The following is a 27,841-nucleotide window of genomic DNA, read 5'->3' on the forward strand; positions in this document are numbered from 1 at the left end:
CTAGTCTCGACTTGCCACGGCCCACCAATTGTCTCTGTCGTAGCCACTGTCGACAACCCTGCCGCCCACGGCCACAATGTCTTCCTCGAGCTCTCCCTTGCGATACAAGTGATAGTAGCGCTGGTACGTGGTGTCACCACTGCCATCGGGCTTGGTCTTGGGTCGATACACCCAGGGCACGAGCTGGTCCTGGTCGGCGCCCTCGTCCCAGCCGCGGCGGCTGCTGGCCTGCTCGAGGGCCCAGACGTAGACGAGGATTTTGCCCGAGCCGGGGCGCACCGACTCGAGCAGGGCGGCCACGGCCTCGCGCCTCCGGGCCCGGGTCGACATGTGGTGCACGACGGCGACACAAATGGCAAAGTCGGCACGGCCGGGGGGAAAAGGCAGAGCCAGCCCGTCGGCCACGGCGACATCGCAAGCCCGCTCGCGCCCGCCGTGGTCGCGCGCGATGCGGACCAGGTTGGCGCTCCGGTCCGAGCCCACAATGTGCACCGACGGGTTGACGGCCAGGTACTTGCCGTTGCCGCAGCCGACGTCGAGGCCGACGGAGCCCGGGGCCAGCGACGTGAGAAAAGAGGCAATCACGGGCCACGGCTTGTACCGCGTCGCCGAAAAGTGCGGGGCAATGGACTCGTAGACGCTGTGCACGTGCTCTTGCTCGTAAGACGCGGCTGCTCCGGCTTCCTCGTCGTCGGGACCAACAACAGGACCCGGCTGGGATGACGAGGACGAAGAGGCGGCGGCAGCGGCGGCGGAGGCGGATGAGGTAATCTCGGTAGCCGATTGCTGCTGGGGTAGCTGCTCCGGCGCCGGTGGTACGGGGCCATGCTCAACTTTTCCCGAACTTGGCTTCCCCGCCGCGTCACCGTCAGTGGTAGACATTTTTTTTTTTTTTTTCGTTCAACTTTTTCAAACCCTTCCCTGGCGATCGATCCCCTTGTCCCGTCTTTTTCTCCGCTGTGCCTTTGAGCACGGCCTTTTGCCTTTGAAAAAAGACTTGATCACCGCCTCCTCTTGATCCGTATGTTGTGTACCTCGACCAACAGTCTTATGTCGTCCTGATTTTTCTTCTTTCTTTCCTTTCTTGGTGAGGGTGGTGGTAGTCAGGGTACAATGCTTAAAAGTGGTTGGTAAGCAATGATGAACTTCTGACCCAGGTCGGTCGGTCCACGCGGTTTGTCTCTAGCTAGTAGGTACTTGAGAGGAGGGGGGGTCACCGAAGAAAAAAAAAATATTAATGAGCGAGGGGTGGGTGTGTGCTTTGCGGCAATGCAAGCAAGGGCTCTCTGCTTAGGCTTAGCAGCTGCGGGGGGCCGGAACCATCCCCTAAAAGCTCCAAGTTTCTTTACTGTCTCTACAGGTATTACTTGCTACCCACCACCAGAGAATACCAAAGTAACACAGACGTGTATACTAACTAGCACTGATACTATGCTCAAAACTAGCGATTATTTTTCCTATACTCTTCTGTGGTACGGACCAGTAAGCGCTTACCGTTACTGCCACTTGAACAAGATGAACATATGCTAGCAGCTTGCACACAGACATCTCAGACGTTTTCTGAATCTTTTCGAGGCACATACCTCACATTATACATCGTAGATCATTATGCAATCTCTCACCTCGGCCGCAACAAATGCCGTTACCAAAGAAGCTCCAAGATACCCGCCTCCCGGTGACGTGTGTTACCAGTGCAGCGGTTCATGCTTGGGAGGGAGGGCTCTTCATGTATCATCTTGTTACCTAGGTATGTCTTTCGTCTCCGATGGGCGTGCCTGAATATGCCTGATGGACATCGGGAACTGTCCTGTATACGAAGTATCCGAACTCCTTGACCTCCACTTCAATCATTGGCCCCTTGCTATTCGCAAAACTAGAAGCGCGCATGCGCGGTGGGGTGTATGCGCGTAAAGTGCCGGATGAAGAAGAAGAAAAAAAAAAGGCAGCATGTCCGACCTGTCAAGGCTGTCCTGCCAAGGTTCCTTGTCTCCATATAGTGGATGGATGTGGCATTAGTGAAGAAAGAATGTCTCGCAGCCATCCTATGTTATGTGTGTGCGTTCAATGCTGGTCGTGCATACGTCTCATGTATCTAATTCTCATCATGCCTCTTCTGCCTTGCATGCTTCACATACTTTTGACAGGTACATGTATGTATACTTGCTAACCCCTAGGTACATGGGAATTAGACCAATGCAAAACTGTTGGCACCAGTGCTGCAGATGGAGAATTAAGGTTGTCTAGGCGTTTGGATTTGCCCCTTCTAGATCTGTCTTCTTTTTTCTTTTTTATTCCTTGTCCCATCATCATCATGAACACAGTCGCTCGCTTCTGCGACTTGGCAAGTGTCACAATCTGTCAGCGCACGCGCGCGGGTGGGGAAACAGACCCGATTCCGAACGACACAAAGGACAAGAGGGGGGAAGAAAAAAAAAATAAGTTCGAGTTTCCCGATCCTCTCCCTCTCTCCCTCTCTATTCACCAAGCGGTCAGAAAATCTTTTAATGTTTGAACCATGATTTTCCCCTCAAAAGTCGCGCTTTGATGCCTGACCGCACCTGCAGCCTCATTCATGGCTTTATTTCCCTTTTTTCACTCCACCACCTAATGCTATACAGAGAATGAATGAGCGGGACTCGGCCGGTTAGATTGCCGTTCCAGAAAGTCCCTTCCGGGGCTGGGTTGAATCTTGAAAGGGAAGGGGGACAGTGCACAAACAGCAGCAGCAGCATACATGTGCATCATCTTCGCCCATCCGCCGTTTGCCGACCCGCGTCCGGGTTCTTATTCAGGGCCCCGGATGGATCTGGTGCTAGGTCAGATCTACTATGTTAAACGTCAAGGGAAAAAAGGTAGTTTTTACCAGGTAAAGGGAGGGAATTAAAAAAAAAACAGGTAGCAGCATAACAGCGATCTGATCGGATGCGGTATAGCCCAGCAAAGCAACGGTGGCATCGATCGTCGCCCGACCACCCCTGGCCCGTTTCTCATTCCTTCTTTCTCGACATGGTAGGTAGCAGCTACTGACTGCTACAATGGAAAATCACCAAGAGGGGACTGGAACTTTCTCGAGTCACACACACACACACACACACAAGAGGAAGACTTTGACTCGCATTGAAACGGTGACAGTGACGGTGACGGTGACGGATAAGATGGGCTTACGCTAGGCCCCTTGTTCCTGCTTGCACAAGCGCCCGGGAGGGAATGAGAGCGAGCGACAGAGAGAGACGACGCCCAGACGCCCGTCTACCTTCTTCCCTCGTGGGGTATATGGTTTCCTGTTGGACCGGTTCGCCATTCGGAAGGCTTGCCCGAAGGGATGGAGGGGGGTTGCCTCAAGGCTAGACCACAGATGGGAGATCGCGGCTGTGACTCGTCCGATGTCTTGCTATACCGGTTTCCTCCCCTTCTTGGAGGGCAATGTTGGGATAGAGTTTGGGGCCTTTTTGTCTTCCCTGCGCGTCTTTTCTTTTTTTCTCTTATTCGGCAATACAAGACGCGTTTAAGGCGATGTGTGCATGCAGTGTAATGCTTCAATGCCATGCAGCGGCCCACGCTGCCCATATGAAATCATATATGCATGATAAACAAGGGTGTGACAGCCTCCGAACTTGTTCATCTCATGGTGTAACTTGGGGATAAGAAGAAACCATCATTACTGGATCGAGAGCAAAGGAAAAACAAAGCCTTGTGCTACACATCGGACCATGTAGACTCTGCTGGTCTTTTTTTTCTTTCTCGGCTCCTGGAATTCATGTCACATTCAAAGCAGCACAACGTACCCGCTGTAGATCAACGGTCGCCGAACTTCTTTTACAGGTCGCCTAATCTGTCAAATCCGCCGACGGTTGAGAAATGCGGCCGTGGGTTCATAGTTCATGCATTCAGGTCTTGCATCGCCGCTTCGACCCGCTGCCTCCGCCCGCCGCTATCGCTTCTTTTGATCGCATTGCTTATGCTCCTTCGCTTAGAGTAATACACGTGCAGAAAGGGGGAGAAGGGGGAAAGAAAGGGGCGTCCTTTTAGAGAAAGCCCTTTTTTTTCTTTCTAGTTGACACAAAAATGGCGGTATGATTCATCAAGCTACGCGCCTAGTCTAAATGTCTGATTCTCGCCATCACATACCAAAGAGCTATTCGTCCCAGGCCATGACACGCATCGTGTGTAACGTATATGCCAGCCCCGATTTTCACTGGTTGCCAGTGTTGAGGGGGCTCTTGGGGTCGTAGACATCCGTGGTGATGAGGTCGGGGTACTTGACGTCGCCCTGCTTCAGCACCGACTCCATGACTTCCATAATGGTAATGCTCTCCTCCCAGGGGAGTGTGGCGCTCTCCTTTCTGCCGTCTCGGAGACACCTGGCACACTCGTCGGCTTCCCAGAACATGCCGTGGCCCCAGCTGCGCTCCTTGTCCTCGGGGACTGGGCAGTCGACAACCTCGACCTTTCCGGGCGCGTCCTTCTTGATGATCTTGTACTGTAGTGGCTTGTAGGCCGGGCCCATGACTTGGATCTCGCCCAGGGGTCCCTGGATCTTGATGGCAGGTCCCGCGGTGTTTTGTCCGTCTACGTCGGTGGCAATTCTCAGTGTGGTCATGCCGATGCCCATGCTATTGTGCTTGGGGAACTGCACGATAAAGGTCGTTGTCTCGTCAGCCCCAGTCGTGTACTTGTTAATGGCACCCACGACATTGGGCTTTTCCTTGACCGCCTCAGGCTGGCAGTGGTACAAGATTTGCATGAGCCACGTCAGCGAGTAGATGCCCAGATCCAGCAGAGCGCCGCCGGCTAGGTCGGGGTTGACCATCCGGTTCTCGTCGGGCAAGGTGAGGGTGCCATTGGGGCCGTCGTTACCAAATGAGTTGTCAGCAATGACCCTGTAGACTGGACCAATGACACCCGACTGGACCAGCTCGCGAATCTTGATGCTGAGAGGAAAGTAGCGAGTCCAGACAGCCTCCATAAGGAAGAGGTTCTTGGCCTTGGCCGTCTCGACCAGCTTGCGGGCCTGCGAGGCCGTTACCGTGAAGGCCTTTTCGCAGAGGACGTTCTTGCCGGCCTCCAGTGCGAGCATGGTGTTCTGAAAGTGGTGAGAGTGTGGCGTAGCTACATAGACGATTTCAACCTCGGGATCAGCCACAAGCTCGGCGTATGATCCATACGCCTTGACGCCGTCTGGAGCGTTCACCTTGGACAGGAAGCTGGTGGCACTGTCCTTGGAGCTCGACGAGGCGACTGCAACCAGCTTGTGGGCCACATCACTGACCTCGCGGGAGGCCGGGTTCGTAAGCAGGTCCTTGGTAAAAGCTATCAGGCCCATCAGTTCCAATATCTTCGGTCAGTGGCTCGGTTCCCCCTGAGACTCACTCTGCGCAATTCCACCAGTGGCCATGATGCCCCACTTGACTGTATGCGGTTGAGATGCCATGATTGCGGTAGGCTGGTGATGTGTGAGGCGATGATTGAATCGACAAGAGCTTTGTGTGCTGGGCCAAGTAATCGTGCTACTTGAAGTGACGATGATGGAGCAGGTATAGCTTGAAGATAAGAAACCCCAAATCTCCAAACCGCAATGTTATGTTATGCCCGCACCACTTTGCTCGAGGTGGGGTAATGTGGGATATATTGTCAGCTTCTACTCGATACTGCAGCGAGGATCTTCCAATATCCGCCACTGATTCGCATGGATAGACATTTTGATGAACTGGGTATGATATTATGGGAATCTGATTTGTCCACAATGATGCCTATTATCCGAAATTTCTCCAGGAAATACGAATATTGTCATTTCGGTACAGCTAAACCCGACGACGTCATCACCACTATAGCAAAAGTTGCTACCCCACATCAAGCTCACTGGATCCCTCAGAGTACTGGAATCAATGTAGATTGCAGCTCATCATTTGAAGAATGGAAAATTTTTTTTACTTTTTTTTTTTTTTTTTTTTAAAAAAAATCTGTAAGGCAACTTACATTTGCACAAGGTTCATGTTTTCCCATATCTATACAATTGAAGAAGAAGGAGCGAAAATGAAAATTAATACTACCAGCATTGGTTCCGTTCTAAAACATTAAATACTCCCGTAATATCATGAAGAGTGCCATTTACACACAGCCTTGCCGATTCTTTCCAGGTCACACCCAATCAAGAACCAAGTTCATCAACATCTCACCTGTACATGCAAGGAAACCCAAGAAAAAAGAAAGAAAATATCCACATCCATGCCAGCAAAAATCCTCGTTAGACCACCCATATTCAAGAGCCTGCTGCCATTGCAAGCAACAGCTTTCCTTAAATCCACCAAACCATCAATCTCATCATTAAGACACCAAAGGTGCACCAGAACAATGACCACAAGCATCCCACTTCAATCGTCAGCCTTATCCAGGGACCTCACCCTGCCAAGCCCAGCTGGCGTCGGTGCATCGCCGCCTACAACGCCCCGCCTCGTCTACGGCACGGCCTGGAAAATGGAGCGCACCGCAGACCTGGTCCACGAGGCCCTCGGGGCCGGGTTCCGCGGCATCGACACGGCCGCCCAGCCGCGCCACTACCGCGAGGATCTGGTCGGACAAGGGCTGCGGCGCGCCGTGGCCGACGGCATCGTGGCCCGCAGCCAGGTATTCCTGCAGACAAAGTTCAGCCCCGTGGGAGCGCAGGACCGCGACAATATGCCATATGATGCGCGGGCGCCATTGCAGGAGCAGGTCCGGGTCTCCATTGAGTCGTCGCTGCGCAACTTGGGTGTACCGTCGTCGTCGTCGTCGTCATCAGAGGGAGCCGACGAGGAGAGCTATCTGGACAGCGTGGTTCTGCACTCGCCCCTGCCCAGCATGGAGGAGACGGTCGTGGTCTGGAAGGCCCTGTCGAAATGGGTACCGTCGCGGGTCCGGGCGCTGGGCATCTCCAACGCACCCGTCGAGATTGTGGAATACCTGCTCGAGGCCCCCGACATCAAAGTCAAGCCCAGCGTCGTGCAGAACCGCTTCCACGAGCGCACGGGCTGGGAGATGGATCTCCGCGCCCTATGCCGCCACCACGGCGTCATCTTTCAGTCCTTTTGGACTCTGTCGGGTAATCCGCAACTCCGTTACCGTGAGCCCACTGTTCAAACCATTGCGCGCTCTGCGGGTGTCGAAGCCGAGGTTGCGCTCTACGCCCTGGTGCTGGGACTCGAAGGGACTACTATCCTCGATGGCACGACTAGTGGGGAGCACATGCGGGCAGACCTCGACGGAATCGAAAAGGTTGGCCGCTGGGCAGATTCCGAGGGTAAAGAGACGTGGGACAAGGCGCTGATGGATTTCAAGGCTGTCATTGGAGAAAGGACTTAACCTAGGTGATCTGTAATTTGTACGAGACTAAAATTCGTGTCAACGAGTACTTTATGCTTCTGAGCAAAGCATAGAATCGCTAGGGTTCAATTCTAACATTGAGCCATGTGTATCATAAAAGTTTGTGCGTTCTTGTCTGCATTGTTTGTTTATTGATGTTTTAATTATGGTATTTCCTTCTCCCCACCATCAAAGCAGCTCAAATGGCATCATCTCCCCATCGAGAATCCGATCAGATCTCGCCTAGGTCCCCATTCACATATGAAATGGAACATTTATCCAGTAATCAAGCCTTTTGATTCTAAGCTTGGAATCAGTGCCAAACCTCCCAAATCCATGTTCGGGCAAGAAAAGTGCAATGCTGTCCGCCAACGCCGACGAGGAAGCCGAAAAGTTCCTCATGCAAATGAGTGACTGCCTGTATAGGTATGTCAAAACATCAAAAATGCTCGTGGTACTGCTTGCTGCCAAAAGGATGAATTACGCAGCCATGACAACACTCTCATCAAGACTCTACTCTCATCTTCCCGCGTAGACCAGATAATTCATCCTGCTTGACCACGGGTTAGTACAGGTTCGTTGGTACTTATGCAGGCGCTTGGCATGGATCAGCCGGAGAAGACTCACTTCAGCCTTCCTCTTCCCCAAGACTGGCTCAGGTGTACTCCTGTAAGCGACTTGCACTAGACCACCGGAAACTTCTTGATGGCAGCTGGCGTGATATATTCGGCCATCAACTTGAGTCGCATCCTCCCAGACCCAGTCGCCAGCATCGTCCAGGTAGATCTGCTTGAAGTTTTCCTGGCAAATCGGGCAAACACTATTCTTCAAGACGGGGTCACTGGGAACAGGAATATACTGAAGTCTCGGCGCCTTGGAGGCCGAGCCTTGACCACTTGTAGCGCTAGGATTTGTGGCACGGTCTTCATCAACCGTCTCGCGGCTGTTGATCCAGTCCTAATGATAACGTTAGTGAGAGGTCCTCGTTCATCACAGCACAAGACTTACCTCTTCATCGACAAACCAACTTCTATGTTGGCCGCTCTTTTCTGCCTCAGCAATGCGTTGGTTGACCTTGAAATGCCAGTCCATGTGTGCTGTCTTCTTCTTCTTGCCTTCTTCATCCGGGGTGAAGCGTCGTCCACAGTGAGTACATTGAGGACCAAGAGCCTCAAACATGAGAGGAATGAGGTGAGGCCGGAATCTGCATCCTTTTGTTAGCCGTGGCACATGAAGGTATTTGTGGGACTACATACTGCTTTAGCGATGAGGTCTGAAGGGAGATATCCCGGGTCAAGTTGTCAATGGAAGGTGGTCCCGTAGGAATAGGTGGTGGGAATGGTAGCTGTAGACCCTGGGGGATGTTTGGGACGGGTGTAGATCCGGATGAAGAGGGCGGCGGGGGCAGCATGCCGGCTTTCCGCAGCATATTCATTAGAGCCATGGGATCTGGAGTCGTGGAAGCAGCTGGCGGCTGTGGTTCAACCCGCTGGGGAGGGGGCGATCTGATGGCAACCGCAGCAGGCGGTGGTTGAGGTGTAGAGACTTGAGGAGTAGCAGAGTTGCGCGCAAGCAGCGCAGCCAGAGCGCCTTGCCCAAGCAGAGAATCTAACGACAATGTTGGCGTCGCTGCAGGAGGGGGGGCTACTGCTACAGGAGGGGGTACAGGTACGGGAGTAGGAGTTTGGGCTGGTGTAGCCCTTATAGTCACGGCGAGGCCAGTTATTTGATTTTTAATAGCCACTAATTGTTCCTGCGGCAGATTATGAGCCTGCAGGATGCCTTGCAAATCCAAGAGTGCCTTCAGCTTCGTCTGTATACTAGCGTCTCCAGGGTTTCGTGCATACTCTGCCCTGAAGGCGTTTATGAGATTTTGAATGTCATCTTTCAAGGCATCTACACTGATGATGGGTTGAGACGGTGCACCATAACCTCCATATGCCGGTGGCTGGAAGGCGGGCATGCTGGGGGGCTGTGGTGTAGAGTGAGCCGAGTGTGACTAACACAGCATGTTAATATCTTGACTACAGTGACGTGGTGTTTGTCAACATACCTGAAAGGGGTGCTGAGTCAGCGGCTGTTGCGCCGGCAGGCCGTAAGGGTGACCGTTCATGTTTGAGACGGGAGTTGTGTTGCTGGGATATCCGTTCACTTGAGATGGCGGTCGTACTCCAGGAGGTGTCGACGTCTCTCTATATGGGATGCCTGGTTGAGGAACAGGTCGGCCTTGCTGCATTCTTCGTACCTGCTCGTTGCCCGACGCCGTTGCCTTGATCAGGGCAGCTTCGATGGGCTGCGTGACTTCCGGAGCAAACACAGGTCGCCGGTCAATGGACCCAGGAATCGGTTCCTTCCAAGTCTTGAACATCTCGTGCATCTTTCTACGGGTAGGACCGTCGGCAACGGCATATGCTTCCCAAAAGGTGGTGTAGAGACGCTTGGCGAAGAAGAGCGTGTAGGGCGTGCCGACATTTTTGGAGATGGAATCCAGCACGTACAATGCCGGTAGCTTCTTGTGCGGTGCGGCCTGGATGAAATGTAAGCCAAAATGTCCAGCAAAGAAAAGTTTACAGCAGTCTCGAGTGGTTGATAGTACAGGAATTGATCAGATTTTTATGCTAGGTATATGCTGTTGACAACGAACGCCACGATTCAAACAAGAGATTAGCCTACCTGTTTGATATGATCCTGCAATGCCTGCGAAATGGCAAGTGCATCCTCTGTGCTCTCTCGGGCAATCTGAGTCAAGTTCTGGATTTCATAGCGACTATTCATCTGGAGGCCTTCAAGGGCTTCCCGAAAGTCTTCGAGTAGACCTTCCGACTCCTGAGACGCCATGGCGAATAGTATTTAAATTGATAAAGCTTTGGAAGGCAATGCTTCGAAAGTTGTAGAGGGGAAGATGGGGAAAAGAGAGGGTGCTGGCGGGTCAGGAAGGTTCAAAGCAAAATTTGTCCTTCAAAGCGTGCACTGCGAACAATAGTAGAGCGTTTGTTCAACAAAGATTATCACGATGGCTGCATGTCCGTCTGAAAATCTCTTCAGCAACAGATATTGGGACGTGTGTGAATTTTTGGGTCACGGTGTCTCCGATCAAAAGGAGCCAATGTGTTATCACCTCCTCTTTTCAAGGCCAGCCAAGGGGAGACTCGACGGACTCTGGGATCTTGACTCCTGGCTCCTGAGCGTCCTGCCGCCGAAAAACCTCTTGCTAGTACAAGGCACACAATTCCTCCCACGCCGACGGGCGTGTTTTGCCCAGTAGTTCCAAATGCCCCGACGTACAGTCTAGGCGCCTGACACCTACTGCGAATCAAGCTGAGAAGAGGCACGTGGCACTGCGATGCCGGGGAAGTTCGTTGCGAGTTTGGCGGTGCTGTACCTGAACAAATGGATCGCACGTTTTCGGAGCTGCTTCGATGGTCGCTTTGGCGTCAGTAGAATGTGCGCGCAATGCGATGGTGTCGCTGTTTATGTTGTGGGTGAAGAGGTTGGAGGTTGAAAAGGTTTGGATCTTTGAGCAACGCGATGGATGGAGAGCAGCCGGTTGGAGATCAAGAAATGCGGCGTGCCTAAACCTTGTCATGTGCACGGACCATTTCTTTGTCAGCAGGTCTACCCTTTTTTTAATGCCGTCTTTATGTCAGTCCAAAACATATCAAGGCAACAAGGATTCAATACAACACAATTCTTGTGTTGCTGTTCCTCAAGTCGCCGGTCCCTTCGAGGTGGTGCATAGGTATCACAACCATTTCCTCCCACCACCTCATAGTCAAATGACATGCACAAGAACTACGGCACCACTAGAGACAAACACTTTTTTTTTTTGTTATCGAGCCAACATCTATTGATTTTTGGTTCTCATGATGATTATTAAAATCTAGAAATCAAAAAGGACGAGTGGACATTCCATCTCGTTGTCCTGGGTATCCTCTTTTTAAGGAAATCACAACCAAAACGCCTCACTGTATTAATCGCTCCATTCCATCCTGTCCTCGCTCTTCTTACAACAAATCCTTGAAAGCGTCGGCGCTAATCGCTCAGATACCTCGTCCCCAGCCGGTAAAGTGAGATGCTACGCTGTACGTGTTACTGGGATGCCTTCGGTGAGCTGGATGCAAAGAACTGTCCGGCCGGAGAAGGCCCGGAGCAATCGGCGACATTTGCTGTTGCCTGCTAGGTACAGAAAATTGAGAAACATTATCATCTAACGCGGTGGCCCTATCATCCCCATCAGAACATGAAGAAATATCATCATCATTACTCTTTCCCGCACCTGGTGCGCCTCTACCACCGAAACCAAGCGGCGGAGCCTGAGGATGTCCGTAAGGGCTCGGTGTGGGTCCTCGCGTTGAAGACTGCCTGGTTGGTGCTATCGACGGAGGCATGCTGTGTTGCCCTGGGAGGTAGACGTTGGGAGCATATATCGGAAGACTCCCCTTCATCGATTCAGTGTCGGAGAATGATTGCTTGTCGCTCTTGTTGACGCGTGGAAGACCAGTCTTGGGATCCTCCCTGCCCTCAGTGACGCCTGTGGCCCGGTAGACACGAACGTAGCGGTCAAGACGAACGCCAAACCACCACGTCGAGAAGAGATTGACAAGGCCAAAGATGTAGCCCAGGATTCCTGCCGCAACGCAGACATTCCAGAAGACTGGGCCCATCTTCTTCTGGGAGAAGCGCTCGTCGCTCAGCTTGCCAAGGAGGTGCGACGCCATGATGATCATGGAGTAACCCAGCCAGCTGAAACCACGCCTCGGCCCAAAGGCAGGCCAGTGACGATTCATCCATGTGCCAAAGTACTGCGTCTCGGACAAGGCGAGAAATCCGCACATACAGACAATGCAAGCCAGGAAAACGTCACTGAAGAATATCCAGGCATTGGGCAGTCCGGCCACGATCATGAAGACTATCGACGCAATGGCAATGGTGGTCAGGACTGCCATGTTGCAGGCGCGGATGATGTTGAGAATAATAAAGCCCCAGCCCCGGCGGAGCAGCTCAATGTCGAACATTTTGACGGATTGGTCCTATCGGTTCGTAATGTTGTTGTTGGTTTCTATACTACTTGGTTAGGACTTTGCTCTCCAAGGCGGTACAAGTCTTTTGGAGAGGAAATTGTACTCACTCTTGAGGTATGGTCTCTGGACCAGTTGTGTACTTGAAGAGAGTACGGTCTCGATATGTAGGAGAAGAAACGTCGCGTCCCAGTGTCGTGGATCTGGCCAGCAGGGTCTGACGAACAAGGAAATGGAAAGTCTGGCGACAAAGTAGAGAGTGTGGCAATAGTAGGAAGAAGTTGATGGAAGAGGAAATCTCAGGTTGGTAGAAGTAGTACCTCTGCCCAATTTGGTTTCCTTTAATAGATGTGAATTGAAAGACTGGCCGCTGGCCGTTAGTGATTGTGTGAGTCTATTCACGTCCGTCAAGGACAATGAAGTGTTGTTGGACCTCAAAGCGATGGATAATGAAGCTGTCGTTGGTGCAATGTGGGCAGACCCGCGCCTTTAAGAAAAGAACGGGAGGCATTGTTCCCCCCTCCCCAAAGAACAACCACCAGATAGGGCGGACAGTCAAACCATGAAGGACCGGGGGTGTAGAGCAAAGCTCAAAGAAGACGGGTTCTATACTACAGTAGTTCCTCTCTGATTGTTTCGCATTGACCAGGCGCTTACGACCAATGAATTCAGTCCGTCGCGTTTATTCTGGAGCCCAACGAAGCCCGATTTGTCTTGATTCAACGCGCAGGGGAGGGGCAAGGTAAAAGGTAGACCAGAGGACAATCCTAGGCATGCGGCACGATAGATGGCATTGTACAACACTACATTCATACGATAGGTGCTCTGTAGGGGTGGAAGCAAACGCGTGCCCTTGCAACTGTGTGTGTATTTTGCCTCCATGACTGTATTCATGCCGGCATCGGTTTGATACACATTGGCTTGCCGACCCATGGGGGGGAAAGGGATGATCTCTCCATACCCCAGGCAGTATAGTAGAAAGGGCCTGGAAAGGAACAAGAATAGCCTTGTCCAGCGCGCGAATCGCCCTGTCCAATCGATTAACGGTATTCCCTGATCGGGTTATTTTATGGTGGTATTGGGTCCCGCAGCGCCATCTTGAGATTTGCCGCCGCTCCCCAAACGATTGGCTCTCATGTCAACAGGCTGTGTTTCAACAACATTAAGCCAACGACCATTTTTTACCCCACTAATGCAGCCATGGGCAAATGGGACGACACCAGGACCCTACCTAACCGCGGCCGAGACCATGCACGGGTCGAATGCCGCAAAAATAAAAGAAGAGACCAAGGACCATGTCTCCAGGTTTTGATTGATAGTAACAGTCATTTGCGTTTCTCTTGGCGATAATGAGGCTGCTCTTGATAGGGCTGTTGGATGCTAATATCACTTTCACGATGGAACGAGTGCCAGAGCTAATACTTGTGTATTTCTATTGCTTTTCCCAATTTGAAGCTTTTCGAATGAATCGGCGCGGTTTCCTTTGTAACTGGGATTTGTTTCCAAATTGCGTGAAACATGATATATCATCACAGACTTGATCATGCGGCGTACATGATATGTTACTGTCCATGGGATCTTGACTTGATACACCTATGCACATGAGCTCGTACACAAAGGTTTCCAAGCAACGGAACGATATATCAAGCCAGAGGAGGACTAGAGTAGAATGCAGATCGGTCGACTTGAGTTCTGGTGCTCAAATCACCACTGCGCAATGATGTAAAGCGTCCAAGAATTCCATGCAGATGTCCTTTATCTTTTGCGTCTGGTATTCCGGAAAAAGAATCATGTGTCACCAATAGATTTTAGTGTGCGCGCGTCTAGTGAAACAGAAGTGACCCTCTTTCTCTTCGATGACATACATTAGTAAAATTATAGCAATGGAGTAAAAAGAGGAATTTAAATTAAAACAAAAAAAAAAGGAAAAAAAGCAAGAGTGTGGGAAATACGGTCATGTCCAATGGGGCGGACGCTCTTTACAGAAGGCCGCGCGCCATCTCGTAGCGATCTTTTACAGAGTTTGGGTCGCTGTTGTGGAGTTTGGTCAAGTCCTAGGCAGGTCTCGACCTTCCAGTGCTTCTAGGCTACTGGGGCATCTGGGGGGGAGCCTTTGGGGAACTTTTTGATCAGCAAAACTTCTCTGACCTTCCGCGTCCGACGGAAAGCTTAGATTTGATTGGTCCTTGGTCCTTTACCTTCCCCATTCCGCCCTTTAGCACCGCCCAAAACCAAAAAGCGAACCCCCCTGGCCGTTGCGAATCGTCGCAGACGCCAACAGCTCAGATCATTTTCTGCTCAGCAACCCGAGAAGGCCTCCCAGCCAAGCGACTGCCTGCATTTCTCTCGTCCATCTGACATAAGAGAAGACTCTCCCGAAGCTAGGCTCCATCTTCTCCGTACTACTGCTACCGACTTGTGTTCAACAACAAGGATATCGATCCCGGCGTCTCTTGCGATCTCTTAGGCGCCCGTTCTTTTTCCTTCTTCCCTTTTCCGTCCCTCTTCAAGAAAAGAAAAAACCAAGAGCAAGATGGCCCGCGGCAACCAGCGTGACAAGGCGCGTGAGAAGAACCTCAAGGCCCAGGCTGCGGTGGTAAGTGCGACTTGACTTTTTTGAAAAGCATTGTCGTCCCGTCAAGAATAAGCGCCCCCGGCGTCTCGCGCCTCTCTCTCTCTCTCCCCCTCCTTTGGACGACTCGGTCAACCATCAAGAGCATGGCACCAGGCGTCCGGCCTGTCGACAAGGGGCCACTCTTTCACCCTCCCAGAGTGGGACAGAGGAGAGCGCGCGCGCACGGCATGCCACACACCCAACGATGCTGCGCTTTGTAGTCTGGGAAGAGATCACTGACCATGAATGTGACTGCTGCAGAAATCCAAGAATGGCAAGTCTGGCAGCGAAATGGCCCGTGACAAGGAGAGTGTTGCCGCCATTATGAAGCAGAAGCAGGCTGCCGGTAAGTCGACCAACTCTCTCGAGCACCTCTTCTCCCTCTTCTCTGTCTATAATAGATGCCGTTGCTCCACGACGACAAGACCCGATATATGGTTCTATGGCTGACTTTGACCCTCCCTTCCTCTTATATAGCCGACGCGAAAAAAGCTGCCGAAGCCGCCGCCGGAAAGAAATAAAAGCAAGACCTCGAACTTGCCTTCAAGGCTGGACAGGACACGATTTAACGATATGGCATGATATCATGGCAAGAGTGCGGACAACATTTTCCTTTTCCAGCTACTACAATAGACCGTTCCCCTTAATAGATACCTCGATGCTGCTCGGTAGTGCAGTGGATGCCAAGGCTCTGGATTGAGGGCGCCACCCTTTGTGACAGAATGAATGTTTTCAAATGTTGATAATCTCGTCAATAAATCTGAGCCTGTGTTCCCCTGGCCAGGCTGAACATCAAAAGACTCGAAAGCATCCTAATGGTTTAGCAGGTATGGCAGCAGACACAAATAAACGGCATGATTGCGTAAGTTCCATGTTTGTATCTCAGGTCATCCATCTCTTGAAAAATCGAAGCAATTAGTCCAATATTGGGATATGATGCTCTCTACATTTTGTCCTGTTATACTTTTCTGCTTTGATACAGAGCGACTGTATGAATCGAGAGAAATAAGCACATGCATATGTGCGTCTTCTGCATTTCAAATTTCTATTTGGCAGTAGTGAAATTCAAAATCCAGTGTCCGGGGGTTATTCGTTGTAATAATCATGCTCTGACACTCGGGCTTTGGAGAGTGTCGCGCATGGTTTGTCTCCCCTTGTACTGTTAATCACAAACGGAACAAGACGTTACCTCTCTACGCGAATATGGCTTTGATTATTATACGGCGAGATCGACGTAAATTGCTCAACTGTAGTGGGTCATACTGTTACAGGGAACAGAGATGATTTGCATATATTGTCTACAATTCCAATCAAGTGGGCAAATCAAGACCAAAGGCATGTTTACCCGGCATGACATGAATAATAAGTGCATTTAAATAGGAATCATTCATCGACGGGTGCCCATTTGAATTTTAGCAAGTTGTAGCATGCTGAGTTAACCCAACTCCTCACAAACACGTTAATCACTATTTTTTTCTTGAGGAGTAAAATAAAAGGTAATTCATACGATCCAGTCATATATATCCCCTTTCCCTTTCTACTTAGCAAGAGAAAGGGGAAAAGTAGGGAGAGAAAATGTCTATTACATGAGTTTCCCCCATTTGGTCCCAGTTATATAAAAAAAAAAGTTACGAGGCCATTTTTTTGGAATCTAGACAACACATGATTCGACCCCCCAAGCTCGTAGTCCACCTAGATTGGTATCGTCTCTCATCAACCGTCTTCACACCTCCCTTCCCCAAGTACTGATTATACAACGACGACTTTCGTAAGATGACAAAATAAAAAAGCAAACATGGACCCTCCCGAGAAGAGGAGAGAATCCAAGACAGGTAAGGGATTTCTCTCTCTCTTATGCCTCGGCCATGCTGGCAGGCAGAGCACCGGCAAAGCCACCAAAGGCACCGACACCCTGAGCCTGGACAGCAGGGAAAGCACCAGTACCGCACGAGACGGCGCAGACGCACTGGCCGGTGCCGGGTGTCAATGTGCCGAGACCCGACTGGACGCTTCCGGTAGCAGCGGCACCGGCAGCCGTGGTGGCGGCGGCGGACGAGGCAGCAGCGGCAGAGCTACCGGCGGCGGGTGCGGCGGCGGTGCCGTTGCCCGTGATGGCGCTGCCGGCGCCGGCGCCCTTTTGCGCAATGGCCATGGCCTGGAACATGGCTTGGGTCTTGTCGGCGGTGGGGTTGATGGACATGGCCATGCCCTTGCCGCAGTGACCTTGCTGCCTGCAGTAGAACCCTGATAGAGGAGAAGACATGGTCAGAACCAAGAGAAACACTTTGTACTGCTGAGAGAAGACAAAAAAAGACTTACAGAGAGGAGTGTCAACCATGACTTGCATGGCCACCTGGGGCGGCGGGGTGACGGTGTTGTTGACGTTGGGGACAAAGCCAGAGTCCATGCCGCCGGCGAGGGGATCGCACGGGGTGGCAAAGGCGGACTGCGTCACGGTGTGGTTGTTGCTCTCAAAGGTAAAGACGACCGAGTCACCAATCGCGGCCTTGACCTCGGCAGGAGTGAAAACGAGACCAGCAGATCCGCCAACAACAACCTTTTCCCCCAGTCAGTCGAGTCCAGTCATTTAGGATCGGAGCGTTTTGGATGATTTTATCTACTTACAGTGTGCGTTGCACCAGCACCAGCGACAACGCTCGTGGCACCAGCCGCAACAGTAGCAGTTCCGACAGTAGTCTGAGCAGCACCAGCCGTCACCGTCTGAGTAACCGTCACGGCATTGTTGATGGTGGTCGTGGCAGCTCCGTTTCCAGGGTTGTTCCAGAGAATGATGATCTCAGTGGTGGCAGCCTGGACAATGATGGGGACGGCGTTGTTGTTGTTGTTGTTGTTATTATTGTTCTTGTTGTTCTTGCTGTCCTTGCTGTTGTCCTTGTTGCTCTTGTCGTCTTCCCTCTTTGCAACGGGGTAGACATTGTGGACAGACTTGGCCAGAGCCGGGGCCGCAATGGCCAATGCGAGAACTGCTGACAACTTCATGGTGACTGATTTGTTGTTGGTATTAGATGATTTACGTCGTTGGTATCACAGTAAAATGTTATCCTTCCTTTCGATAGTCGTTTGCCTGAAAGACCGTAATGAACTGGCTCGAGGGTATACTATAAAAAGGGCGAGGGCCTGCTCGTGATGGGTGTGGAGAATCGAAGCAAAAAAAGAGAATGTCGAAAAAGATGTAGAAGAGAAAAGGAATGTACTTCAAGCACCACGGGCAAACACGTCTGATGAATGAAGAAGAGACGAAAGAAACAAACCTACGATCTGGAAAGGCGCCCTCATATGGGCTCTACTCTGCTTATAATCCAGCATTGAAGATCTGATGCCCATTGTCACAGCCACGGTCGGGTACATCCTGGCCCAGGAGCCGGTCTCGAAACGAGCAGAATTGTCTGGGCATTGGCCGGGGTGTTCTGTCTGTCGTCCATCCGGCGCTGGTGAACCGTTGCCTCGTAGGATCCTCTTCCCATGCCGAATTTCACAGGAGCGCTGCCAGGTACGTAGTAGGCTTTGCCTCGTAGCAAGCACGCACCCACGGCCGAATGACCCTACTTTTGCTACCCTGTTGAGGCTCCCAACTCAAAAATGTGGGTGGATGAAATGTATGGGCGTTTTGTTGCAACCCTGGGGATTTGTAAGTGGTCGGATCAGGGGGTGGATGTGACAGAGCTGTCTCGAGTCGTGTTTGGGCCCCTCGCTAAATTCCCGCGCATGCGGTCATAGCACCAATCATTTTTCACTGGCCATACTCAATATGATCGTATTGCTCCTTTGGTATTGAGTCTTTTAGTTACCATTAAGAAAGGTCACTGAAATGAATACATTAGGTCAGTGATTAGACATGTACTTGTTCATGTATTAGTCAGTTTCTAGTGATGAGTGTTAGATTAAAGCCCGTTGACTATACTCTGTAAGTAAAGTAAGTATAGCGTGCTAGCTGGGAGCCACAGCGCGTTCAATTGTCGGGGTATATGCCGTCGCATTAAGCTTAACCATCAAGTTTAGCGCTAGTCCCCGGTCTCATGCATGCGGAGTCCCAAGAGGGAGTTGCTGGGGTGGTTTCTTCCATTCCAACAGCTTGAGGCTCTCAATGGGCAATCTCGGCTTGCGGCACCTATGCTGAGCCGCCTGGAATGACTGGGAGCGTGCAGGTTCCGCCGTCAGCATCAGGCCATGTTTCGACATTCAGGCACTCGAGAAACAAATTCAGGACTCCCCAAGCAACAGGGATTCGTCTCGTCTTGGCATCAAAACCCCCAGTATTTGCGCCATCCAATGTTCCTCCCACGTCTTCCGCCGTCTCGTCTGTGAGCCTAGCGGTCATGTTCAGATCTTTCCAGGTCATCTTTGTTGCAAACAAGCTTCTTGGGTGGCCCCTCGCCTACAATTCTCATGCCGGCATCCTTGTTTTCCCCGTACCCAACAGAACGCCGTTGGTATTGCCGCATAGACAGACTGCAATGTTCCGAGGGCTTCTGAGTTGACAGACGCCTGAGCAGAGAATTCATCTCCACAATAGTGAGTCGATTGATGCTTAATTAGACTCTCATCGGCATCTGCATGTGAAGCTTATCTGGAGGCCTCTTGTTGGCGTTTCTGAAGTTTACTGTGCAACATATTGCGTTCACACAGGTAGTTTCTCAATGAGAGGGAGAAATATACCACAAGAAGTAAGGAATCGACGAATTCATATGAGGTTATAATTTTCATGGAGACGTCAAAGTTCATCGATAAGTACACTGGCATTCGGTTTTGACGCCACGTTTAAAAAAATATCGTCCGAGGGAGAGATTGGCGTTGTCATCGTGACAAATGTCATCCCGAATTCTGCAACGCTCCGTTCTGAAATTGGCAGTCAGTGGCACCTCTAGGGACCTTCAGTGCGTTTCCATTGAGCACACCAGATAGCCTAGACAAGCGAGTTCAGCTGAAGCGTGGTGTAAAGCTCGCAAGGTTGGAACTCCATAATCAGTGCCGCCAGCCTTTGGATGATCCCTCAATACACGTGCCACTGCACCCGCTATGTGCGCGCGCTTTGCTGTAAGATATCGGCCAACGGCATTGCTGATATAATCGTCCAAGCCTATTAGCCCGTCTTGCATGCTTGCACGCCTCAGACAAGAATAACCTGGGTGCCGCCGACCCTGGAACACGAAATGTCACAGAATCCGGCTATTCGTTGACTCCGGCTGAGGTCGGATGCAACCCCCAAAGCAGGCTAGGCGTTTGATCCTCTAGAGATTCGCGCCCTACATTTATTGCGACTGAGCTTGCTGGCCCTCATAATACCCGGTATAGTATCCTGCATAGTACCACGACATCAAGAGCTTTTTCAGGCCCTCATCACGGACTATACCCCTGTCAGCAGAGACCCACAACCCTTGTTGTTTCTTTCCTCTCGTGATTTTCCATTTCATGATCGATTGTACGATAGTAACATACCTGAACCGAGTAAGGGTGCCGGGATAAAAGCGGATCCCGCAGCTGGCGGGCGGCTTTGTTGAGCATCTACGTGCACATCCTGCCGATGGTCATTCTGCTAATGGTCAGATACATCAACCACGTTGAAGCCAAGCATTTTTGATGGAACTGAGCTATTCGTATGGTAGGCACCTACCGTTTGCTCCTCTAATTCGTCCTCCTTGGCAAGGGGCATCTCAAAATCCTCCTTCTTGGCATCCGAAGTCTCTTCGGCCCTGCAACGATCTGCCTGTGAGCATCACCACATCATGAAGATCATGAGGGGGTATTAAGACCAACTTGTTTGAGTTGAGAACATCATCAACATTTCCTCCCTTAGAGTGAATGCTGTGGTACTTCTGCAAGTATGGACATTAGCACGATATTTTGTCACGTTGCGTTTCGCTAATCTCCAACTCACCTTATACTCCTGGAGAGCGTCATTCCAAGAGTTTACCAATGCACTGTCGTCCCATATTTCCTCATGGGACAGGTTCTGCTCGTTGGACGACATTGCAACTGTTTCTGACGTGTAGTCGTGGAGGATCCTGATGGGAGAAAACCAATTTCCAGGCCACGACTCTTGGGCTGTTTGATAGTGAAGTGCCTGCCCAGGCAACAGTTAGCAGGGTTCGAATCAGTAACTTGACAATGTCTCTTGACGGGAAATTATTGGGAGGGAAGAAAAGTCGCATAGCAGCGAGTATTGACACAATTGTTGAGTAGGCAAGATCCATACGATCTTCAATGTTTAAAATTCAGGTGCAAGTTTGGAGACTCATCACGGAAACAACTGAATGGCGGGTTTGACTGATTTCGAAACAAAACACCAATGCAACTTGTTGCTCGAGTACTTACCAGGTGGGCTCGAGATCAAACGATGCTCTTTCTGGTTCTGAAAAGCGCGGCGCTTGAAGTGTAGATGTCGTATATATCAAATTGATGCGCTTGTTTTCCTTTGACTAGATATCCGTTCAAGCCCATGAATGGAGAACCAGAGGTTGAATGGAGGCAGTAGTACGAAGGTAGATACAAGCATTGATGAGTTATGGGAGCCGCCATTGAAGTCTAGCGCTGCTCAGTGCTAGTAGGTACAATCTTGGCGGATAGAATTGCGCATTGGCAGTTCAAAACTTAGCTGGCAATGAGAGACTGGGCAGGTGGGGCACAGTGTTCTAGGCGGTGTGCCACAATTCCCCCAAGCGCGGAAACCAGCCGGCAGAATTTCCAATTTTCCAAAAAAAGTTTCTGGCTATCAGGAACCAGGAACACTCGAAGGCGGGCAAATTCTGTGATTACAAGCAAAACAATCAAATCACCATGGCTCCTGAACTTCGCTCACGGAGGGCTTCCTGTATGTCCAATTGTATTCGCCGCAGATTTTTGGACATGATTTCCTGACCAATTCATCCACAGCTTCCTCGCAAAAGAGCACACCCAAGTCCAAGGGTGGTGCAGCTACGACAAAGCGCAAGGCCGCTGACGATGCCAGCCCCGTCGTGGTCAAGAAGACAAAGGCCGTGAAGGCCGACACTCCAGCCAAGAAGGCGACCAAGGCATCGAAACCAGCCAAGAAGGTCGAGGAACCTGCCGAACCCGTCGCAGCAGATGACGAGCATCCCTTTTCCGATGACGACGAACAAGACAATGACCAGGCTTTGGCCCTGGCTGGTGTTTCCGACAGCGAGGATGAAGCAGCAGTCGATGAGAGCGCTGCTTTCAAAGAGGGACAGGACGTTGGAAAGGCCCCAGTCTCTTCCAAGGCAGTCGAGAAGTCGAAAAAGGCAGGCAAGGGCGGCAAGCAAGACAAGGCAGTTGTTTACATTGGACGCATCCCCCACGGTTTCTACGAACGACAGATGCACGAGTACTTTGGGCAATTTGGCGACATTTCGAGATTGCGGTTGTCGAGGAACAAGAAGACTGGCCAGAGCAAACATTTCGCTTTCATAGAGTTTGCCGACGAGAGCACCGCCGAATACGTGGTCAAGTCGATGAACAACGTAAGTCGCCAAGGCCAATTGCTTCTGGTTGTCTCGTACAACAGTTGCGCATTTGACTCTTCACCTATGCTAACATGTGACAGTATCTTCTGTTTGGTCATCTCCTGAAGTGCAGGATAGTGCCCAACGCTCAAGTCCACGACGATCTCTTCAAGGGTGCTGGCAAGCGATACAAGGCAATCCCCAGCAACAAGATTGAGGCAAACAAGCTGAAGAAGCCTCTTTCTGAGGGTGAATGGGCAGCCAAGATTTCCAAAGAGAACAATAAGCGCGCACAGAAGGCCAAGAAGCTCAGCGCACTCGGTTACGACTTTGATGCGCCCCAGTTGAAGGACGCGGTTGCTCCCACGGCCGGAGCTCTAGAGGCAGCCGAAGAGGAGGCACCCAAGGCCATCGAGGCAGCCCCTCCAGCTGCTGAGTCCGAGGCTCCCGCGGAAGAGGACGTCGGTGATGGTATCGAGTCGCTAGACGGCGATAAAGTTGTGAAGCAGCCAGCCAAGGCGAACAAGCAGAATGGAGCCAAGGGAGGAAAGAAGGCCAAGAAGGCAGCGAAGCCGAAGAAGACAAAGGCGTAAGCGAGCTTGAAGCCAAGCAAGCAGGGCTTGTAGCATAGTCAATTAAGCGACGATTTTCATGAGCAATTTTTAATACCACCCATATTAACAACACTTGGTGATTTTCAAGAGACAGGCGTGTAGATGAAGAGTGCTCCACATATGCGACCACTATAGATGGAGTGGTTTGCGATTACTGATTTCAGCATAACAAGCTGACAATGAGATGTTTGCACATAGCGAACCTTCTGCACCCATAAGGGCAAAAGCCGAGCAGCAGTAGGATTATAAAAGGCAATGATTATTCTACTTCAGCCGGGTTATTTGAAACTATCTATTTACTTGCACCATGTAGGTGCAGGCAGTTTCGAAAAGTTTGCCAGCGAAGGGTGAATATGTATGAAGAAGAAGAGAAAGAAATTTTTGAAAGAGCCCGGCCTCGACTTTGCGATATGTACCAAGAAAAAAAAAATCCCATCCCGCGCTTGGGGGGAATCCACCGACTCCATCAGGTGACCGATAATGTACATTCAAATAATAAGGGGCTTTCTTCTTCCAGCCTCAACTCGAATGATCTATTGGTTAGCGGTGAGTATTTATGATAGACCCCATAGTATTCAGTCTTCCAGCATTCAAAAAGCTGGGAGCCTTCGTAATCGGCCACGTTGTTCGCCTTTGGCTGTTCCGTCACTCATATCGTGTACGTGTTTGAGGTACATTGTCTCTTATTATAACAAATGTAAACAGCTTGCCTGTGCCTTGTTACATTACCTAAGGTGACCTTCCAGAGCTCGCTGTTCAAGTCCGCTAGCGCAAGCCCAGCCCACCATCAACTTCCCTACCTTGCCTACTACGACCACCTAGACGACTAAAACGTGCTTTGCCAGGTACGGGAAACGGACTCGCTAAAGTCAACGTGTGACTTCCCGCTAGAGAACACTACATACTGCTGGCATCGACTTTCTCAGAAAGTGTGTCCTGATATACGCACGTTATTTACTCGCCTTCAACAGTCGGCAGAAAGACTTTAAATGTCTCGTGGGTCTCCATTGACTACGTGAATCTTTGGCAAGAATGTCTCCAACGGATGCGACTGCCGGTCAGTAAACCACGTTTCCCCCCGGGGGTCCCTGCGCTGGACGTGCGGACAGATAGCTGACAGCAGACTGCCCGAGCAGCTTCCAAGAAGAAGAACAATAAGAAGAAGAAGGGCGCCGGAAACAAGGATAAGACAGTACACGATGAGCCAAAATCGACAGATGTGACACAACAAAATGGGGAATTGGAAGGCGAAGAAGAAGATGACGACGCCCCAGCAGATCTTGTAACGGTAAATGCCTCCCCAACTCTCCCGTCCAAGAATAACAACAACAAGCCATTCAATTGCGCAAGTCCTGTTGCTGATCTTTGCTTCTAGACTGCGCCCTCTAACGGTCATGCCACGTCACCGCAACCAACTAACGGAGATCATCAAAGCTCTACGGACAAAGCAGCAGCAATCCCGTCTAGCACAGATGTTACACAAGGCCCGGATCCAAGCGCACGACTAGAAGCCATGTCACAGGAACGAGAAGCCCTTAGAGTCGAGGTCGAGCAGTTACGCAAGCAGCTGGAAACGATACAAGAGACTCATAACCAGGAGACGGTGCAACTCAAGTCAGATTTGGAGGAAAGCGAAGCCGCAAAAGAGCATGCGGAAGAACAATATCACACACTCATGGGTCGAGTGGAGAAGATCAAGGAGACCCTCGGCAGCAGATTAGCACGAGATAGGGAGGACCTCGAGGAAGCCAATAAGCGCATTGAGGAGCTGGAATCACAGAGTGAAGAATGGCAGAATGGCAGCCAGAAGTACCAGGAGGAAATCGACGGCCTAAAGACGGAATTGCAAGATGCAACTAGAGAGCTATCCAGCCTCAGAAGTCGCAATAACCTGTCCCAGCACAACTCCTTGAAAGAAAAGGAGGACCTACAACGGCAATTACAGCATTTGCGAAAGGAAGCCGAAGCAGCAAAAGATGCCATGGGCGATTGGGAAGTTCTAGCCATGGAAGAACGGTCGATACGTGAACAATTGGCGGAAAAGACAGCTGCACTCGAGGAGCAAGTCACTTCCCTGCGAGAGAGCTACGAACGCGCTGCTTCGGATCGCGATACACAGTCACAAGCCGTGGACAGTCTGCAAAGGGCCCTGCAGGAGATCCAGGATGCTCGCAAGAGAGAGCTTCGTGAAATGGTGGAGACGTCTGAAGAGCAGCTCCAGGCCATGAAGAAGGCAGTCAAGGATGCCGATGCCAGAGCTCAGGAGGCAGAAACGCTCAAGGTTTCGCTACAGAAAGAGCTGGAGCGGACTGCTCCATTCGAGAAGGAGGTCAAGGAGAAGAACCTCTTGATTGGCAAGTTGAGGCATGAGGCCATCGTTCTCAACGACCACCTAACAAAGGCTTTACGGTACTTGAAGAAGACCAAGCCCGAGGACAGCATTGATAGGTATGGCGTTTCCTCGCTGACACTTTGTGTGCCTTTATTAATTCGTCTTCTTAGGCAAATCGTCACCAACCATTTCCTGCAATTCCTGGCTCTGGACCGGTCAGACCCCAAGAAGTTCCAGATCTTGCAGGTGATAGCCGGACTCTTGAACTGGACTGATGAGCAGCGGGAACAAGCTGGCTTGGCAAGACCGGGCGCTTCGAGCAACACCCTGCGCCTACCACATTCACCCTTCCATCGGACGCCTAGTACGCCATCCTTGAATACCGACTTCTTTTCGGAACCAACCCCAACATCTGCCAACAAAGAATCTCTATCAGACCTCTGGGCGAGTTTCCTTGAACGAAGTGCTGAGGAGGGTAAGCCTGAGGATGGGTCTAGAAAGGGCAGCGGCTCCAGTGCCGCAACAGGTCCAATCAAGCCAGATGCGAGGACAGGCTAGGATAAATCTTGGCTATCAATATGTCACGCCTTTACGATGGCGAAGTGATTTCGTGTAAAACAAAAGACATTGTAATCAGTATCCTCAGAGCAGCCCTGAGTAAGTCCGCTGTTTCTGCAAAAAGAGGAAAATCCCGGCGCATACAAATGACAAAAGACAAAACCATCGTCTTATCATGAATATCTGAATTAGAAGCGTGCTTCTAGTGTCCAGAAGTATGTCCGATCTACGAATCCTACAGAATGATACACCATTGTTTAGGAAATAGTGACTATAATCTCTGTGAGGTATCCTCTGGCCACGAGTGTTTAGTTCACGATTTCGATTAAAGCCGTAAGATCAAGAAGTCAGACTAAAATATGTCACCATGTCATCACCTAGGTAAAGGACAAGCAAAGATGTGTAAGTGTAATAAAATTGAATATAGATGCCGATACAATATTACAATCCCTGTCAAGCTGGTATGTCTTAATTTCTCAGCCCACAGACACTGGCTCCAATGCCCTTTCATGAAGGGGAAGAATATTGGTAGCATAAGCCTCGGCGTCTTGAGTAATGCCGGCCATGTTGATCCTGTTGCTGAGCGCATCATTGACGCCCTCAACAACCTCGCGCTCCTCCATGACCTCGCGCATGAGCCGGCCCTCGTGCTGCCAGTACGCAAGCATGCGGGCGCGCAGCTCCTCGTCGCGAATGGCCGTGTTCTTGACAATTCCGAGGGCATTGAGACGGCTCCGGGCCGCGAGCAGCAGACGGGCCGTGGCCTCGACGCGCTCGGCGGGGGCGGGCGGCGAGGCAAAGGCGCGGTTCGTCGACGACAGGTACAGCAGCGCGGCGAAGCCGGCGTCGAGGAGCGCGAGCCCCGTCAGGCGGAACAGGCGCATGCTCCAGTAAAACATGTCGAGCTCGGCGAGGCGCGTCGCCCGCGCGTTCTGCTGGTGGTTGTAGCTGCTGACGAGGTAGACGTCGAGGGCGGCGGCGGCGGCGCTGGCCAGCACGGCCGGCGTGCGCCACTTGGTGCCGTCGGAGCCCGTCAGCATGCCCGAGGTCGCGACCGAGAGCACAAAGAGGTTCAAGAGGTGCGGGCCCAGCACGCCCGGCACGGCATAGTAGAGGTAGGAGCGCGGGTCCTCGGCGTTGCAAAAGGGGCAGTCGGCGAGGACGCCGGGGCCGTACTGAAGGTACAGCAGGCGGCTCTCGAGGTTGACAAACTTGGCGCGGAGGGCGGCGTCCGTGTCGCTCAGCGCGTTGCCCGGGCGGAGCGCCGTGAGTCGCGTGAATAAGACATCGGTCGGGATCTGGAGCCGCGACTGCGTCCGGACAAAGAGGTTCTCGGGTGCGAACGGGGGCAGGGTGAGTACGAGACAGATGACTGTGGCGAGACCGAGCAGGAAGAGCGTGCGCTGGACCTTTGGTGGGATCGGCTTGATGCTGAGACCCTGAGCTGCTGGACCAGCGCGGAAGGTGCGATAGTAGCCGATGGCCTTTGGGAGCAGGATGGGTCCAAAGAACAGGAGGAGGGACTTGATACTGTGGCAGAACTTAGTATAGCTTCGTTACTGCTGGCCAATGGATTAATTACTTACGTGCCCCAGGAAACCGCCATTTTTATCAAGTGTTATCACGATACTATCATCTTTGGTATGTCAAGGAAGAATGTCCATGAAAGCGCAAGCTCCAAAGGTGGAAAGACAGCTTGGCCACTACAATTTGCGGCTCAGGAACCGCAACGGCAAGGCTGACAGATGTCATTCTCGTTAAGCACAATTGGAAGGGGACCAAATGCCAGGGGTCGGCGCGGGCGGTGGAACGGGAGCCAGATAGGCTAAGCCAGAGAAGGTTAGATCTGGAATAATTAGTTGGACCCATACCTCACAGCCATATTTTTTCCCAGCTTTTTCCAACTG

General features: G+C 51.4%; 10 protein-coding genes across 10 annotated transcripts; 3 read left to right on the plus strand and 7 right to left on the minus strand.

The window, feature by feature from the left end:
* On the minus strand, positions 1-882 carry PFICI_15018 (uncharacterized protein; the record flags this gene model as incomplete). Its single annotated transcript, XM_007843599.1, has 1 exon — positions 1-882. One exon carries the CDS (start codon positions 880-882, stop codon positions 1-3), a length of 882 nt encoding a protein of 293 aa, XP_007841790.1.
* Positions 883-4,192: 3,310 nt separating this feature from the next.
* PFICI_15019 (uncharacterized protein) lies at positions 4,193-5,431 on the minus strand (the record flags this gene model as incomplete). The annotated part of the gene is made up of 2 exons (XM_007843600.1): positions 4,193-5,310; positions 5,371-5,431. The coding sequence occupies 2 exons, from the start codon at positions 5,429-5,431 to the stop codon at positions 4,193-4,195; spliced, it is 1,179 nt and encodes a 392-aa protein (XP_007841791.1).
* Positions 5,432-6,351: 920 nt separating this feature from the next.
* Positions 6,352-7,338, plus strand: PFICI_15020 (uncharacterized protein; the record flags this gene model as incomplete). The annotated part of the gene is made up of 1 exon (XM_007843601.1): positions 6,352-7,338. The coding sequence occupies one exon, from the start codon at positions 6,352-6,354 to the stop codon at positions 7,336-7,338; it is 987 nt and encodes a 328-aa protein (XP_007841792.1).
* Positions 7,339-7,651: 313 nt separating this feature from the next.
* On the minus strand, positions 7,652-10,176 carry PFICI_15021 (uncharacterized protein; the record flags this gene model as incomplete). The annotated part of the gene is made up of 6 exons (XM_007843602.1): positions 7,652-7,756; positions 7,966-8,295; positions 8,347-8,542; positions 8,595-9,337; positions 9,392-9,865; positions 10,012-10,176. The coding sequence occupies 6 exons, from the start codon at positions 10,174-10,176 to the stop codon at positions 7,652-7,654; spliced, it is 2,013 nt and encodes a 670-aa protein (XP_007841793.1).
* A 1,202-nt stretch (positions 10,177-11,378) lies between these two features.
* Positions 11,379-12,353, minus strand: PFICI_15022 (uncharacterized protein; the record flags this gene model as incomplete). The annotated part of the gene is made up of 1 exon (XM_007843603.1): positions 11,379-12,353. The coding sequence occupies one exon, from the start codon at positions 12,351-12,353 to the stop codon at positions 11,379-11,381; it is 975 nt and encodes a 324-aa protein (XP_007841794.1).
* Positions 12,354-16,822: 4,469 nt separating this feature from the next.
* Positions 16,823-17,970, minus strand: PFICI_15023 (uncharacterized protein; the record flags this gene model as incomplete). The annotated part of the gene is made up of 3 exons (XM_007843604.1): positions 16,823-17,214; positions 17,290-17,527; positions 17,596-17,970. The coding sequence occupies 3 exons, from the start codon at positions 17,968-17,970 to the stop codon at positions 16,823-16,825; spliced, it is 1,005 nt and encodes a 334-aa protein (XP_007841795.1).
* A 2,270-nt stretch (positions 17,971-20,240) lies between these two features.
* Positions 20,241-20,959, minus strand: PFICI_15024 (uncharacterized protein; the record flags this gene model as incomplete). The annotated part of the gene is made up of 4 exons (XM_007843605.1): positions 20,241-20,335; positions 20,428-20,521; positions 20,603-20,695; positions 20,867-20,959. 4 exons carry the CDS (start codon positions 20,957-20,959, stop codon positions 20,241-20,243), a joined length of 375 nt encoding a protein of 124 aa, XP_007841796.1.
* An 806-nt stretch (positions 20,960-21,765) lies between these two features.
* PFICI_15025 (uncharacterized protein) lies at positions 21,766-23,023 on the plus strand (the record flags this gene model as incomplete). The annotated part of the gene is made up of 3 exons (XM_007843606.1): positions 21,766-21,799; positions 21,862-22,448; positions 22,532-23,023. 3 exons carry the CDS (start codon positions 21,766-21,768, stop codon positions 23,021-23,023), a joined length of 1,113 nt encoding a protein of 370 aa, XP_007841797.1.
* Positions 23,024-24,076: 1,053 nt separating this feature from the next.
* Positions 24,077-25,934, plus strand: PFICI_15026 (uncharacterized protein; the record flags this gene model as incomplete). The annotated part of the gene is made up of 4 exons (XM_007843607.1): positions 24,077-24,101; positions 24,181-24,332; positions 24,420-25,492; positions 25,547-25,934. 4 exons carry the CDS (start codon positions 24,077-24,079, stop codon positions 25,932-25,934), a joined length of 1,638 nt encoding a protein of 545 aa, XP_007841798.1.
* A 476-nt stretch (positions 25,935-26,410) lies between these two features.
* Positions 26,411-27,540, minus strand: PFICI_15027 (uncharacterized protein; the record flags this gene model as incomplete). Its single annotated transcript, XM_007843608.1, has 2 exons — positions 26,411-27,464; positions 27,521-27,540. The coding sequence occupies 2 exons, from the start codon at positions 27,538-27,540 to the stop codon at positions 26,411-26,413; spliced, it is 1,074 nt and encodes a 357-aa protein (XP_007841799.1).
* Between the last annotated feature and the right edge of the window lie 301 nt (positions 27,541-27,841).

Source organism: Pestalotiopsis fici, assembly GCF_000516985.1.
Source record: "Pestalotiopsis fici W106-1 unplaced genomic scaffold PFICI_Scf_14, whole genome shotgun sequence".
NCBI lineage: Eukaryota > Fungi > Ascomycota > Sordariomycetes > Amphisphaeriales > Sporocadaceae > Pestalotiopsis > Pestalotiopsis fici.